This window comes from Ursus americanus, chromosome 6 (assembly GCF_024610735.1).
Source record: "Ursus americanus isolate L20-20 chromosome 6, mUrsAme1.1.p, whole genome shotgun sequence".
NCBI lineage: Eukaryota > Metazoa > Chordata > Mammalia > Carnivora > Ursidae > Ursus > Ursus americanus.
This window is the reverse complement of record NC_142132.1, coordinates 24,374,660-24,389,914: the sequence shown is the minus strand read 5'-3', so window position 1 is coordinate 24,389,914 and position 15,255 is coordinate 24,374,660. Positions and strand designations below refer to the sequence as shown.

Sequence of the window (15,255 nt, the reverse complement as noted above, 5' to 3'; positions counted from 1 at the left end):
TTTAAAGATATTAAACTGAATTAAGACCATTAGGTCACTGTCTCTAGACTTCAATTAAAACTGAGCATACTTGGGGCGCCTGGGTAGCGCAGTCCTTAAAGCGTCTGCCTTCGGCTCAGGGCGTGATCCCGGCGTTCCGGGATCGAGTCCCACATCGGGCTCCTCTGCTAGGAGCCTGCTTCTTCCTCTCTCACTCGCCTGCTCTGTTCCCTCTCTCGCTGGCTGTCTCTCTGTCACATAAATAAATAAAAAATCTTTAAAAAAAAAAAAAACTGAGCATACTGTACCATGTGATTTGAAATGACGCAAGAAGGATTATATATTCCATAAATATATGAAACATTGTAATTTGAAAAGTTATTCAAACAACTTTAAATACTTTGGGAGGTTGTAATCATTCTAGATTACTTCCAGATCTCTATACCTTGGGCTACAGCTGGCCCTCTGTTTAGTATCTTCCATTTCTTGGAACAACTATAAAAAGTTCTTTCTCATTTGTCCCTGTAGTTGAAGACATGAAACAGAACTTTAAAAGTCTTAGTAACAACATGTTTAAAATGTGCATGGTGAGGATGCTCCTGCCCTCCTTCATATGAAGATTTGATTTCCCCTCTATCTGCTATTCTTCAGTGTGGTTCCATAGGTACCAGCTCTGCCTTCTTCCATGTCTGTCTTTTGACATTCATGTCTCTGTTGCTAGTTCTCTGTACTTTTAAGATCGTTTCCTGCTTTTTTGCTCTTCTCATTTTAACTGACCACAATAAAATGCTAAACTTCATCATTTATTGAATTCATTTAGCATAGTCTGCTCAACATAGAAAATTTGTATTCATTGAGCATTCAATGCAAAAATAAAAATTTTTCTATGGGATAAAGACCTCGATAGAATAATTTGCTATCCCTCCTATAGACATTTCCTCTCATAACTTAAGATTATTAATTTTATATTTTATTTACTATTTTCAATTTAAAAAATACATGGTATTTGAACACACACACACAAAAAGCTTTACAAGAAAATATATCCTCTGTAATCTCTCTACCAAATTTGGCAAATTTTTGGTATTTTTGTCTGTGCTTACATGTAAATATACATTTTTTCTTTAAATATAACTTTGAAAAAAATATGTTGCTTTTTTTTTTTTTTTTTTTGATTTTTTATTATATTATGTTAGTCACCATACAGTACATCCCCGGTTTCCGATGTAAGGCTCGATGATTCATTAGTTGTGTATAACACCCAGAATATGTTGCTTTTCATAGCTATAACAATCATGGATTAAATATTATATATAACAATTCATTTACAAGACAGGTCATACAGTGTTACTCCTATTGTTTACATTATATTGAGCATTTTATCATTAATAATTCTTAAAAATGTGATTTTTAATGTTCATATAATACTCCTTTATGAGATGTTTTAACTTATTTAACCATATTCATATTACTGGAGATGTAGGAAGTTTCCAATCTTCTATTATGACAGTGCTTTTAACTCCTATGCATACAAATCTTTGAACTGTATTTCTGATTTCCTTCAAATTGAATTCTAGTTCAATTCTAGTTCAACTGACTTTAACTGGGTCAAATATGGTAATATTTATTTCCCAGAAAGATTGTATCAATTATTCACACCTTGGGAGGATGGGCTAAACGGGTGATGGGCATTAAGGAGGGCACTTGCTGTGATGAGTACAAGGTGCTGTATGTAAGTGATGAATCACTAAATTCTACTCCTGAAACCAAAACTACACTATAGGGCAACTAACTTGAATTTAAATAAAAACATGGAAGAAAAAAAAATCATTCCCACCTTCAGCAAGAAAGTGCGCTACCAATTCCACTGCACTCTGCCTAGCAGTTACCAGCTTTAAAAAATCATGATCTTGATAAGCAGAAAAACCTCATCTTGGTTCAAACATCAAGTTTTTAAGTGAATACTGAGATAGAATATTTTTGATGATTGTGGTCATCTGTGGTTTTGTGCTTTGGGCAGTTACTTTTTCCACTGTTCTAATGGGACATTTGGTTTTTTTCTTATTGTTTCATAAACACTCTGAAAATACTTGATCATATTTGTTCCAAATATCTTCCTCAGTTTATTTTTTGCCTATTAATTTTTCATGGTATTTTTTTTTTAAAGATTTTATTTATTTATTCAACAGAGATAGAGACAGCTAGCGAGAGAGGGAACACAAGCAGGGGGAGTGGGAGAGGAAGAAGCAGGCTCATAGCGGAGGAGCCTGATGTGGGGCTCGATCCCATAACGCCGGGATCACGCCCTGAGCCGAAGGCAGAGGCTTAACCGCTGTGCCACCCAGGCGCCCCTAATTTTTCATGGTATTTTTGATGTTCTTAATTTTTAAATTTGTATGTAATCAAATTATGCCAATTTTTTTCTATTTTTAATTTTTTCCTTTCTGTGAAAAGTTCTTACCCATCCTGAAATAATTTCAATACTCTACCAAACTTTCTACTTTTCAAATGGGTTTGCTGTTTATATTGAACTCTTATTTTTGTCTGATACATGTTTTGATGTACAGTATAACATGAATATCCAAGTTGATACTTTTGTTCAAATTGGGTTTTTTTTAAGGTTTATTTATTTATTTAAGTAATCTCTACACTCAAGGGAGGAATCAAACTCATGACCCCGAGATTAAGAGTCGGATGTTCCACCAACTGAGCCAGCCAGGCTCCCCTCAAATAGTTTTCTTAACATCATTGTTAAATTGTTATATAATCTATATTATCTATTTTGGGGAGGAGGGGAAAGTATACTCAGCTTTTATGTATTTGAGCTTGTCCACAGTTTTCAATTCTTCCACTGATATGGTGATCCCTGCACCAATACCACACTCTTAATCACTGTAGCATAATATTAAAAGGACCCACTGTCTTACCATCATTCTCCTTCCAATTATTTCTATTCTCTACTTTTTGTTCTTCTAGGTGAACTTGGACATCATTTAAGTCCTCCTTGCTCTCTAAAACGTGATAAACTTAGGAATTATTTTCTGTGAAGAACTATATAATAACTGGGCTTTCCATCCAGGAATATGTCTGTATATACTTAAATATTTTAAATCAATGATATTATTGTAGTTTAGTCACTGAGGTCACTCACATTTCTTCCTGAATCATTTCTAAGTACTTAAATCTTCTAATTGTGTGTGTATTTTGAAGCCAGCATCTTACAGAATTCTTTCATTAGTCCTAGTAAACTATTGTATTACCCATAATCTCTTTTTCCATAGCTATACTTTTACTGTTCTATATTTTATTGCATTGGCTAGAAATTCCAGGTTGATACTAAATAACTGTGGTAACAACAGGTATCCTTGATGACTTAGTCATCATTTTATTGCGAATGCCTTTAGAGTTTCATTATTTAATATAAATGTTGGCTACTGGTTTGAATTAACTTTTAATTGCTTTGGCAGGACTATAGTCAAATAAGCAAACAGAGGAAATTTTAAAGATGAACAGTAATTACAGTCCATATAGACAGTTACCAATGCATGAACAGGTTACACCTTAAAAGTTGTTTTTAATATGTTGAGAAGACAAATTTCCCCACAAATAAAATGTCATAAATTATAGATAAACTCCCTGGCTTAACCCAAAGACTTATTTGACCCATAAGCCTAAATAACTAAGACCAGCCTCAAGCTCTCCTGAGCTTTCTATCCATGATGTGTTAAAGGAGGGAATCACGTGCAGCAGCCCACTGTGGGTCAGCTACATCTATGAGTAAGTCAATAATAATAAATGGTGGGTAACAGTGATTGACATATTATATGTGTGTGTGTCACACTGACATATCAGTTATATATGTGTTAACGTGACATATATAATTGATATATCAAATATATATACACATATATAATTTCATTTATTAGCATTACAGCCTTAACAGTAGATCCTACCGTTACCCCCACACCTAAGGAAATTGAGGCTCAGAGACTTTAGAACTTGTACGATATCAATTTACTTGGATTTTCAATAAATCCTTAGAAAAGAAAAAAAGTGTTCTGAAAAAGCACTAAACTGCATTTAGTGCTGTAATAGTCTTCTAGCCCAGTGCTTCCCAAGTTTAATGCATGTATGAATCACCCAGGGAATCTTGTTAAAATGCAGATTCTGATCCACTAGGTCTGGGATGGGAGCCATTTCTGCATTTATAACAGGCCTCCTAGGTGACGCCAATGTTGAAGGTAAACAGACTTCGAGCACAGGCTGTAGCCCACTTAATGAAATTCTCTGTGCTCAGCCTGATTCCTTCTTTAAAATTGAGTATTATGAAAAACAAAAATAAACATAAAACACCCTTCATTTATAAGAACTAGATTTGGTCACATAACGAAATACTTCAGTTACGGCAAATGAAGAGCTTTGTAGCTTACCTTTTAATTTGTTCCTTCTGGTCAATCCAGGAAAGTTGTATATGTAGATGAGTGGTCTTAGCCTCCGGTCAGAAAAAGCCACAACTTCATAAGGAATATTAGTTGCCACGACACCCACAATTCCATTCATACACTGGAGTACAGTCTTTTTCTTGGTTTCAATATTAATAAATATTACAAAATTCCCACACGGATAGCAGATGGTGCTGTTGTTGATAAAATGAACGTTCTGCTTAGGGAATCCTTGGACCCATCTTTGAGAAAAAAATATGTCACCATCAATATAACACATTTCAAATACTTTTTTTTTAAACAAAGCAAACAAAAAGGCATCAAAATATTTGAAACACATCTATTCCATTTTCACCCCCTTTCTGCCCAAAACAATTTCTAACATAAAAGAACACATATGCTGGCTGTGAGACCAGATTGAGTCCAGGCACTATAGAAATTTAGTCTTAGGTCTTAAAAGCCTTCTTCAGAGACCTTTTTCAGTGAAGCAAATCCTCTTATCAAACCTGAGAAAGTCTCAGAAGGATTTCTGGGTTGTTGAACACTTGGAAAAGAAAAAGTAAAAACAACAGAGAGAGTGGGGCGCCTGGGTGGCACGGTGGTTGAGCGTCTGCCTTCGGCTCAGGGTGTGATCCCAGCGTTGTGGGATCAAGCCCCACATCAGGCTCCTCCTCTGTGAGCCTGCTTCTTCCTCTCCCACTCCCCCTGCTTGTGTTCCCTCTCTCGCTAGCTGTCTCTATCTCTGTCAAAAAAACAAAAAACAAAAAAAACAGAGAGAGAAAAGAGCTTGATCTAATAGAAAACAGAGTGTATCCTGGGCCATTCTATTATCTTTAGTTTTGATTTTAAAAATAAGTTTTAAAAGGATCTATATTCTAGAAACTACAAATCACTCTTGAAAGACACTGAAGAAGACACAAAAAGATGCAAAAATATTCCATGCTCATGGATCGGAAGAATAAATATAGTTAAAATGTCTACGCTACCCAGAACAATCTACACTTTCAGTGCCATCCCGATCAAAATACCAATGACATTTTTCAAAGAACTGGAACAAACAGCCCTTAAATTTGTGTGGAACCAGAAAAGGCCCCGAATCGCCAAGGAATTGTTGAAAAGGAAAAACAAAGCTGGGGGCATCACGTTGCCGGATTTCAAGCTATACTACAAAGCTGTAATCACAAAGACAGCATGGTACTGGCACAAAAACAGACACATAGACCAATGGAACAGAATAGAGAACCCAGAAATGGACCCTCGGCTCTTCGGGCAACTAATCCTTGATAAAGCAGGAAAAAACATCCAGTGGAAAAAAGACAGTCTCTTCAATAAATGGTGCTGGGAAAATTGGACAGCTAACATGCAAAAGAATGAAACTTGACCACTCTCTCACACCATACACAAAGATAAACTCCAAATGGATGAAAGACCTCGATGTGAGACAGGAATCCATCATAATCCTAGAGGAGAACATAGGCAGCAACCTCTTTGACATCAGCCACAGCAACTTTTTTCGTGACACATCTCCAAAGGCAAGAGAAACAAAAGAAAAAAATGAACTTGTGGGACTTCATCAAGATAAAAAGCTTCTGTACAGCCAAGGAAACAGTCAAAAAAACTAAGAGGCAGCCCAAGGAATGGGAGAAGATATTTGCAAATGACACTACAAATAAAAGACTGGTATCCAAGATCTACAAAGAACTTCTCAAACTCAATACACGTGAAACAAATTATCAAATCAAAAGATAGGCAGAAGATATGAACAGACGCTTTTCCAGTGAAAACATACAAATGACTAACAGACACATGAAAAAATGTTCAAAATCATTAGCCATCAGGGAAATTCAAATCAAAACTACATTGAGATACCACCTTACGCCAGTTAGAATGGCAAAAATTGACAAGGCAAGAAACAGCAAATGTTGGAGAGGATGTGGAGAAAGGAGATCCCTCTTACATTGTTGGTGGGAACGCAAGTTGGTACAGCCACTTTGGAAAACAATGTGGAGGTTCCTTAAAAAGTTAAAAATTGAGCTACCCTATGATCCAGCCATTGCACTATTGGGTATTTATCCCAAAGATACAGACATAGTGAAAAGAAGGGCCATATGCACCCCAATGTTCATAGCAGCATTGTCCACAATAGCTAAATCATGGAAAGAGCCGAGATGCCCTTCAACAGATGACTGGATTAAGAATATGTGGTCCATATATACAATGAAATATTACTCAGTGATCAAAAAGAATGATATCACAACATTTGCTGCAACATGGACAGCACTGGAGGAGATAATGCTAAGTGAAATAAGTCAAGCAGAGAAAGACAATTATATGGTTTCTCTCATCTATGGAACATAAGAACTAGGAAGATTGGTAGGAGATGAAAGGGATAAAGAAAGGGGGGGTAATCAGAAGGGGGAATGAAGCATGAGAGACTATGATCTCTGAGACACAAACTGAGGGCTTTAGAGGGGAGGTGGGTGGGGGAATGGGATAGGCTAGTGATGGGTATTAAGGAGGAAACGTATTGCATGATGCACTGGGTGTTATACCCAAGTAATGAATCATGGAACTTTACATCAAAAACTTGGGATGTACTATATGGTGACTAACATAACATAATAAAAAATTATTATTAAAAAATACTAAATTTATGCTTAAAGACGGTGGGGAAGGAAAGAGGGCACTAGTTTGGTGAGAGACTTCCAGAGCCTGGAGAGTAGAGGCGGGACCGGTGGAAGATACTGTAGGAAACCCTAAAATGTGGAAGCAAAGAAATACCCTTTTTATCTGTGCAGCTCTTTATGCTTTTCAAAGACCACTAAAAGTGCAAATAATTCCAAAGTTAGCGGACAGTAGTTAGAAGGAAGGGATAGACGGCCCTAACTTGGGGAGGGGGGTGTCACCAAAGATGACAAGGACAGGATGGCAGAATGGGTGTATGTTGGGGGTGGGGGGGTAGGTAATGTATGAAAGGTCAGGGAAAACGGAGTACTGAGCCAGAAAGAGAAGGCAGAAATGAGAAGAGGAGGAGAGCAATTGTGGGTACGTGAGAGAGGGGTAGGGTCGCAGAAAATGGGGGAGGGGTGGTGGTTGTGCAAACAGCTGGAGATGTGGTCACTGAATAGGGGGATGGGGGAGGGAAACGAGGTCACAGAGGGAAGTCTGCAGGAAAGCGTTGGGGGGTAAAGAAGAGGTCCAAGTTGGGAGCGCAGGTCTAAAGAATAGGAGGAAGAAGAAGGCAGGGAGGAGATTAGGTCAGAAGGAAGTTTCTGGGAGACCCAAGTCAGTCGCTGGGCGGTGGACCCCGCACCTCACGGAGAGGGACGCGCCGGCTGTGCCATAGACGTTCTCTTCGCGCTCCCGGCCTTGCGCCATGAGCCGTGTTTCTCTCAGCCAGGTCCCGGGCAGGAAATGCCCGAGCCCGGCTCGGGTCTGCAGCCGTTACTCCGAGGTCCCGCCGCGCCGCCCGCAAAGCGTCCGCTTGTAACACAGTATCTAGGAGACTATAACCCCTGCTCCCATTGGTTCTGTCCTGTAGACTTGCTCCGTCTCGAGGCTAGTGGATTGGTGGAAGTGCTGCCGCGCCTTAGCCAATGGGAGAGCGGTGAGCGAAACGAGGGGCGGGCCCCTCGGAGTGGGTGCTGGACCGCCTAGCCCGGGGCAAATATTTACAATATTAATAATATCAGTAGCACAGGTTAATATTGTGGGCTTACCTCGCCAGACATTGTTCCAGGCGCCACGCAGACATTATTTCCTTTAAGGTTCAAATCACCCATCAGCTCCATTTCACAGATAAGCAAAGGGAAATGGAGAGAAGCAACTTGCCTCAGGCTGCAAAGTTGAGTGGAACGTAAAGCCAGGCGTCACCTACATCTAGAGCGCCAAGCCGTTAATTACTATATTACTCTCAAATGGGCCCTCAGCTGCTTCAAGGAGGCAGACAGCTTCAGGAATAACCTGACTGAAAGGTCAACATCTTGTTTCTTCCCTTCCCCCTCATACCGTCTGTTCCCTCTCTCCCTTTCCTTCTCCCCTCCTCCCTTACATTCTTCTCTTCCCTTCCCTCCCCTTCTCTTCTTTAGGTCTCTCTTACTTGTCTTGCCACTTTTTCTCCTTCTTTTCGTTCACCAATATTTACTGAGTATCTCCCATGCCTTGATCTAGTCACTAGAAACAAAATAATGAGCGAAACAGATAAAATCTCTTCCTTCTTGGAACTTAGAGACTGGTGGAGTCCAGGAAGGGGAGGATTGACATCCACTTCACTTCACAAATACAGAATTATAGATTGAACTAAAAAGAAGAGGAGCATGATATTGTTAGTAAATGTTTATGTTCAGGTCTTTGATGTGGGGAAAAAAGGCAACAGAAAAATCAAATTTCCTTACTACTTATGGTCCACTGACAAGTCCTTGAAACAGGCAGAGTGACATTCTTCTAGGAACTCAGCTGCCTGGATGTGAGTACTTTGCTAAGGGCAAAAGGCAATCGTAGCCTGACCCCCGGATCTTGTAAGTCTGCTTTAATATATAAAAATTCCTTTGGAAATTTCCTTTATCTTTACCCCCAGAGTTAGGTGTTGGCAATCATTCCCCAAGCATATGACCCACTGATATACACCCGAAGGGTCTCATGACTAAAGTTTTATTGGACAATAATAAATGACCTTTTCCTAACAATAGCTAGCCCCCTCAAGGTCCTGGAAACCTTGCTTCCAAATTCTTTAGAGACTTTCACTATCTCTAACCCCCTCCGGACTTGAAAATATATAATTGGCCACTCCTCACGAAGCTCTTTCTGCCCACAGGTCCAGACCCTGTGCTTTGATAAAAACACCTTTTGCACCAAAGATGTCTCAAGGATTCTTTCTTGGCCATCAGCTCTGAACCCCAACATCTTTCCTATATCAGTCCTCCCCTAGCTGGATGGGTAGTCAGAGATGATTTCTGTGTGTATGTGCCATTTTCACTGAGAGCAGGATGAAGAGAGATTGTTGGGGCTGGCAGGGGTCAGGGGAGTAGGCTGGGCAGAGGACACTTTTTGTAAAGGTGTTAAGACAGGACAACAGATTGGATGAACTGGGAAGGGTAGTGTGATTGAAGCAGAGGGAGATGAGAAGAAAATACTGAAGATGAGGCTAGAGAAGTAGCCAAGGGTCAGGTAAAGGCCAAGTTGAGAATTCTGGTTTTCCTCCCAAGAGCCAATGCAAACACATTACATAATTAAGCAGGAAAATGTCATGATCAAATCTGTCTATAAAAGATTCTGGCTGCAGGAAGATTACCAACTGGCTAGGAGAGTAGGGAAAATAGAAATAGGAAGATCTGTTAGGGGCCCATTTCATGGTCCTAACAAGGCAAGCAAGGCAGGGTTTTCAAGCTCACCACTACTGGCATTTGGATCTGGGTTGGAGGGTTGGTGGGAGTCCCATGCAGGATGTTTAGCAGCATCCCTGCAGTAGAACCTCCACAGCTGGGATAATAAAAAATGTCCATGGACATTGTCAATCATCCATTGGGGGCAAAATCACCCTTAGTTGAAAACCACTGATCAGTTAATGTATTAAAAATTATTTTAGAAGGTGAAAATCTGGGGCGCCTGGGTGGCACAGCAGTTAAGCGTCTGCCTTCGGCTCAGGGCATGATCCCAGCGTTATGGGATCGAGCCCCACATCAGGCTCCTCAGCTGGGAGCCTGCTTCTTCCTCTCCCACTCCCCCTGCTTGTGTTCCCTCTCTCGCTGGCTGTCTCTATCTCTGTCAAATAAATAAATAAAATCTTAAAAAAAAAAAGAAGGTGAAAATCTATAGGATTTAGTGGTAGATTGATAAAGAGGGATAAACGAGAAGGAAGAATCAAGGATGGTTTTGGATATCTGATTATCTGTCAGAGATAGTGGTGCCCTTCACTAAGACAGGGTGAAGAAGGAATGGAGACATGTGTTTCTGCTCTAAAGAATTTTTTTTCCTAAAATGTAAGGGCCCAACACACACAGCGCTTAGTGTTAAAGAACTGCACAGAATTGCCTGACAAAATCCCACATTTCTGAGTCACAGGGAGAAGTGGCATGAAAAAAGGCAAGCTTTCCCCTCTGGTACTTCCTAAACCCTGGGCAGTTCTGTTCCACTCCCTCACTAGTTGGCTCATTTGTGTTTTGAATAAGCCCTCCCTCCAAACATACCTTTAACCACAACCTGAGCATCTTAAAGCCAACAGCAAAGAAGAATGTAATGAGGCAAATCCTGCCACTGCTCCCAGGGTAAGTGATAGGTAGAGGATATAAGGTAGGCCGGAAGTGTGTACTCCGGAAAAGACATACTGACCAGGCTGGCATCAGCCATGATCCTGGAAACCTGCACTTGCCCAGTGCTAGAGCAAAAGAGGAACTGAATGGAATCAAATTGAAAAAGCCATCTTACGGCTATCTTACATCGGGAAACACTGACTGGGGTTTAAATGAAAAGGTCTCCAGCTGGGTTTCTGGGCTATCTATTGTTGATATCAGGGAGAAGGTGCCCTGATCTCGGCACCATGCCAGTTACAGGAAGATGAGTGGCCTTAGTCTGGAGGGGGAAATATAGATCATACAAGAGGATGGACTGGCAGGGATAGTTCAGGAAAATCTGTTCCAGTGCTCACTCTGACAGATTTACAGAGAGTAGAAACAAAAGCGTTCTCTAGAAACAGGTTCTTTCTCTAGTCAGTGACCCAAAGGAGCAGCCCTAAACCTCTTAAGGTGATAGCCAGTATGCTCCACCATTTGGGGGAAGCACCCAACCCCCCTAAACACAATCTACCACTCTCAACTCCCTTTCTCCTTGCAAATCTCCACCCTACCACTGTTAGACCAGCCCTGGACAGAATAAGCCTTATTCTCAACATTAGGTTTTATTTTTTTAAATTTTTTTTAAAGATTTTATTTATTTATTTGACAGAGATAGAGACAGCCAGAGAGCGAGGGAACACAATCAGCAGGAGTGAGAGAGGAAGAAGCAGGCTCATAGCAGAGGAGCCTGACATGGGGCTCGATCCCATAATGCCAGGATCACGCCCTGGCCAAAGGTAGACGCTTAATGACTGCGCCACCCAGGCGTCCCTCAACATTAGGTTTTATACCTTTGTAGGAGAACTCCGCTCAATGCCCCCCAAGAGCAATGGTCAATTCAAGTTCATTGAACCCTAAAGCCAAAACCTGTCCATAACCAGCCACGGAACCAAAAAAAAAAAAAAATGCTTATGTCCCACTAAGAAATTATTTCACTCCTGGCTTCTCTCTGGTCCAAGCCAAACTCCATGACGTCTGAAAGATGAATTTTCACTAAGTTTTTCACCCATTAACTAGGTTGTCTAGGACCATTTAAACATGGAAAAAGATTATATGGCATACTGGAAAGCATTTCATTAAGTAGATGAATAAATGACCTCTAGTGTATTGCCTAATTATTTGCTTTTTGTGAAAGGTAGCAATGTTTATAAGAAAAGTCGAAAAACCAAGAAGTGAGCATTGTTTCTCTGGGTAAAAAGAAATGTAAATAATGAGGGTTTTTAAGGTAAAGGAATCACCATTTGCAGTAGGCAGTACCTTCCTATTCTTTGGTAGTTGGCCCATTTTATAGTAGTGGATGATAATAAACCACAATTTATTGAGCTCCTACTCTGTGTTGAGAACTTAATAAAATCTGGATTCTCCCAACAACCACAGTACAGAGGAAACTGGGGCTCAGAGAGTTGAAATATGTAACTCAAGTTGGCATATTTAGTTCTGCATAGATTTCCTCTCTGCTCAGCTATAATAACAGCTGAGTCTTATGCCGCTTCTCTGTGTCTGCTACACATTTATGAAACATGTCTTATTTTATCCCTACTGCATAGACAGGGAAATTGAATCTCAGAAAAGTTAAGAATTTTGCACAGGGTATCACAATCTCAAATGGATTTGAGCCCAGGTAGTTTTAATTGTCTTAAAGAGCCTTTCTTTCCAGAGATGTGCAGACTAGAAATTTTAAATCAAACTGGGCATTTAATTTAAATTGAGCATTTTTTTTGGAAGAAGAGGAAAAATAGGGAATCCTTCATAATTCCCAGAAGTTTTAGAATAAAGAATACGGGTGGGGCGCCTGGGTAGCGCAGCCCTTAAGCGGCTGCCTTTGGCTTTGGCTCAGGGCGTGATCCTGGCATTCTGGGATCGAGCCCCACATCAGGCTCCTCTGCTGGGAGCCTGCTCTTCCTCTCCCACTCCCCCTGCTTGTGTTCCCTCTCTCGCTGGCTGTCTCTGTGTCACAAAAATAAACAAAATCTTAAAAAAAAAAAAAAAAAGAATATGGGACGAGGTTACATTTTATGGAAATTCTGGGACAATTAGTAAAAATGGCTGAATGTTATTATTTTGTGCATTTAATCTAACATTTTTGGGCTTTGCTTTCACATTTCAAATATTTTTATAGTGTATGTAGAACATACCTTTTTTATTACATTTCTTGTCCCCACTTGCTTCCTTGATCTTGATACTAAAATAACTACACTTGGTTGAAACGTGGAAAGGATTTGCAACCAACGTCTAAGTAAATAATATACTGGATATACAGTGTTAGACAATGTTTTAAAGATGACTGAGAAATTTAGTTAGTTTAAAGTGGAGAGGGGAGATTATCACATCAGACCCACCCTGAATTCCAAGGCAAGAATATAAATAGACACCTGTAAGCCATTTATCCAAGTATTTTAAATGATTTATTAAAGTTTAAAAGTCAATATACAAATCACAAGAATGAAAATTAAAAATTCAAATCAGAATTTTTAAATAAAGCCAAAATTGTTGTTTCATTTTTTATTTTAATTAAATCTTTTAAAATATTTCATATCAAAAATTGTCATTCTAATGTTCAATGTCCATCTAGTCAAAGTAAAGAATTAGTGTCAGGCTTCAACATGTTTCACCTAGACCTATGTACATAAATAAATGTAGGCATTATAAGCTTTGTATTATATTGTAAAATATTCCTCAGTCTCATGTGTTACTATTGCTAATGCCGCACTAATTCATGAGAACCCCTGGAACCACACATTGGAGCCCAAAGAGAAGTAAGAAAATAGTTACTTGATTCTACTGGGAAAGGGTACTTAGTAAGGAGAGCAGTGATGCTTTCATACTCTCAAAAACGACTAGATAAATTTATTAATCTGTCTTTTCTCTTATCCAAGCATTGCTGCCACTCAGATCTCCCCTACAGTCCCTGAATAGTTTCTGCCTCTGATGTCAGCAGAAGTACATTACACAGGCCTTCCAGGGGTCAAACACAGTAAGGAGTCTGGTTTCCGGGACCGGGGGCCACAGCGGAGAAATCCGGGGCAGGAAGAGGGTTAGTCACCACGGTAGATCTTTAGGGTCGCCATGGTTCTGGGGGAATGTTGAGCACTGTATCCTGCACCACAGAGACGTGGGCCCGCTAAAGCATGGGGTCCCTGGCAGGGGGCACTCCTTGCAGTGTGTGTGGATGGTACTATGTCACATATGTTTGACAAACTATGTAGTGAAAGATAAAATAATGTGGGAGAAAAACATTGTAGGAGATGATGAAAAAGAAACACAGTGGAATTTATAAGAAATATGACAACAACAACAACAACAACAACAACAACAAAAGTGTAACAAAAAGTCGGGAAGTTACCCCTGCGGAAAGTACCTGGTTGTGGAGAGCATTGGTATGGGTGGGGCAAGGCTTCTGAGGTCGCCTAGGGTCTTAGATTCTCCCGCAATTTTGCAGAACACACACTATCAATGGATTCTAGCATGGACTTCATTTAAAGACATCCAAAGGCCATTAATAAATAGACAAAAACAAATCAATTTGCATTGTGCCATAAATACCACTTAAAATAACGCTTTAGGAGAGCAGTAAATACCAAGTTTTTGAAGACCATGGTTCACCATCATTACATATTCAAAATTTGAGTTTGGATGTCCTCTTAAAAAGCTTCAAGGTTCATCCACATTAAATTCTCCATTGAACCTTCCTACAAAAGGAAAGCTTAAAAGCACTAAAATCCATCAATACATTCCATTTTATATCCTTTCATCTGACTTTCCTTCTATTTTCTTTGCCCATAGCGTCTTACATACTCGTGCTCCCTTAAACTAGAAGCAAGGAAACACTGCTTTCCTAAAAAACACATTCTGCAGCCATATTTTTTTTTTTTAAAGATTTTATTTGACAGAGAGAGAGAGACAGCCAGCAAGAGAGGGACCATAAGCAGAGGGAGTGGGAGAGGAAGAAGCAGGCTCATAGCGGAGGAGCCTGATGTGGGGCTCGATCCCATAACGCCAGAATCACGCCCTGAGCCAAAGGCAGATGCTCAACCACTGTGCCACCCAGGCGCCCCTGCAGCCCTATGTTTTTACTGGTAGAAACCCGGCACGACAAGTCTGGGATCGGATGCTTCATTGTATTCTATAACAAATCTTGAGTCCACAGTAAGAAAGTGAAGATGAAGTGGTGAAATTACACATTTGAGTTCCGATTATACTCTCAGAGGCTATGTGATTTAGGGAAAAGAGCCCCCAGCCTAAAAGTTCATGTTTTTATTCTTACTTCTTACTGGATTTGCGATAACTGGAAAAGGTGAAAATTTCTGAAATTTAACTTCATCGGCTGTAAAGTGAATCTGGTATTTTCCTTGCCTATATTCACAAATTATTTATGAAGTGTAAATGAAATAATATACCTAAAGATGACTTTATATAAAATGTACACTATAGGCATGTGGTCCTGTTACATGGTTGCGAGTAATTTCCCTCAGCTACTGAGCTTGGGAAGGAAGGTGATTTACATG

At 39.9% G+C, this 15,255-nt stretch overlaps 1 protein-coding gene across 3 annotated transcripts in view; it reads right to left on the bottom strand.

Annotated features, from left to right (window-relative positions):
• CFAP43 (cilia and flagella associated protein 43) overlaps positions 1-7,893 on the bottom strand; it is a 105,829-nt gene extending 97,936 nt beyond the window's left edge. For 2 of the 3 annotated variants that reach the window (XM_045803048.2, XM_045803047.2), the window contains exons 1-2: positions 7,735-7,893; positions 4,410-4,663 (exon numbers count right to left, since the gene is read on the bottom strand). In XM_045803048.2, coding sequence (XP_045659004.2) covers positions 4,410-4,663; positions 7,735-7,799 — 319 coding nt within the window. In that variant the 5' untranslated portion in view covers positions 7,800-7,893. Of the gene's footprint in view, positions 1-70; positions 231-4,409; positions 4,664-7,734 lie in introns of those variants that run through there. The other variant, XM_045803050.2, reaches the window with a different exon arrangement.
• Between the last annotated feature and the right edge of the window lie 7,362 nt (positions 7,894-15,255).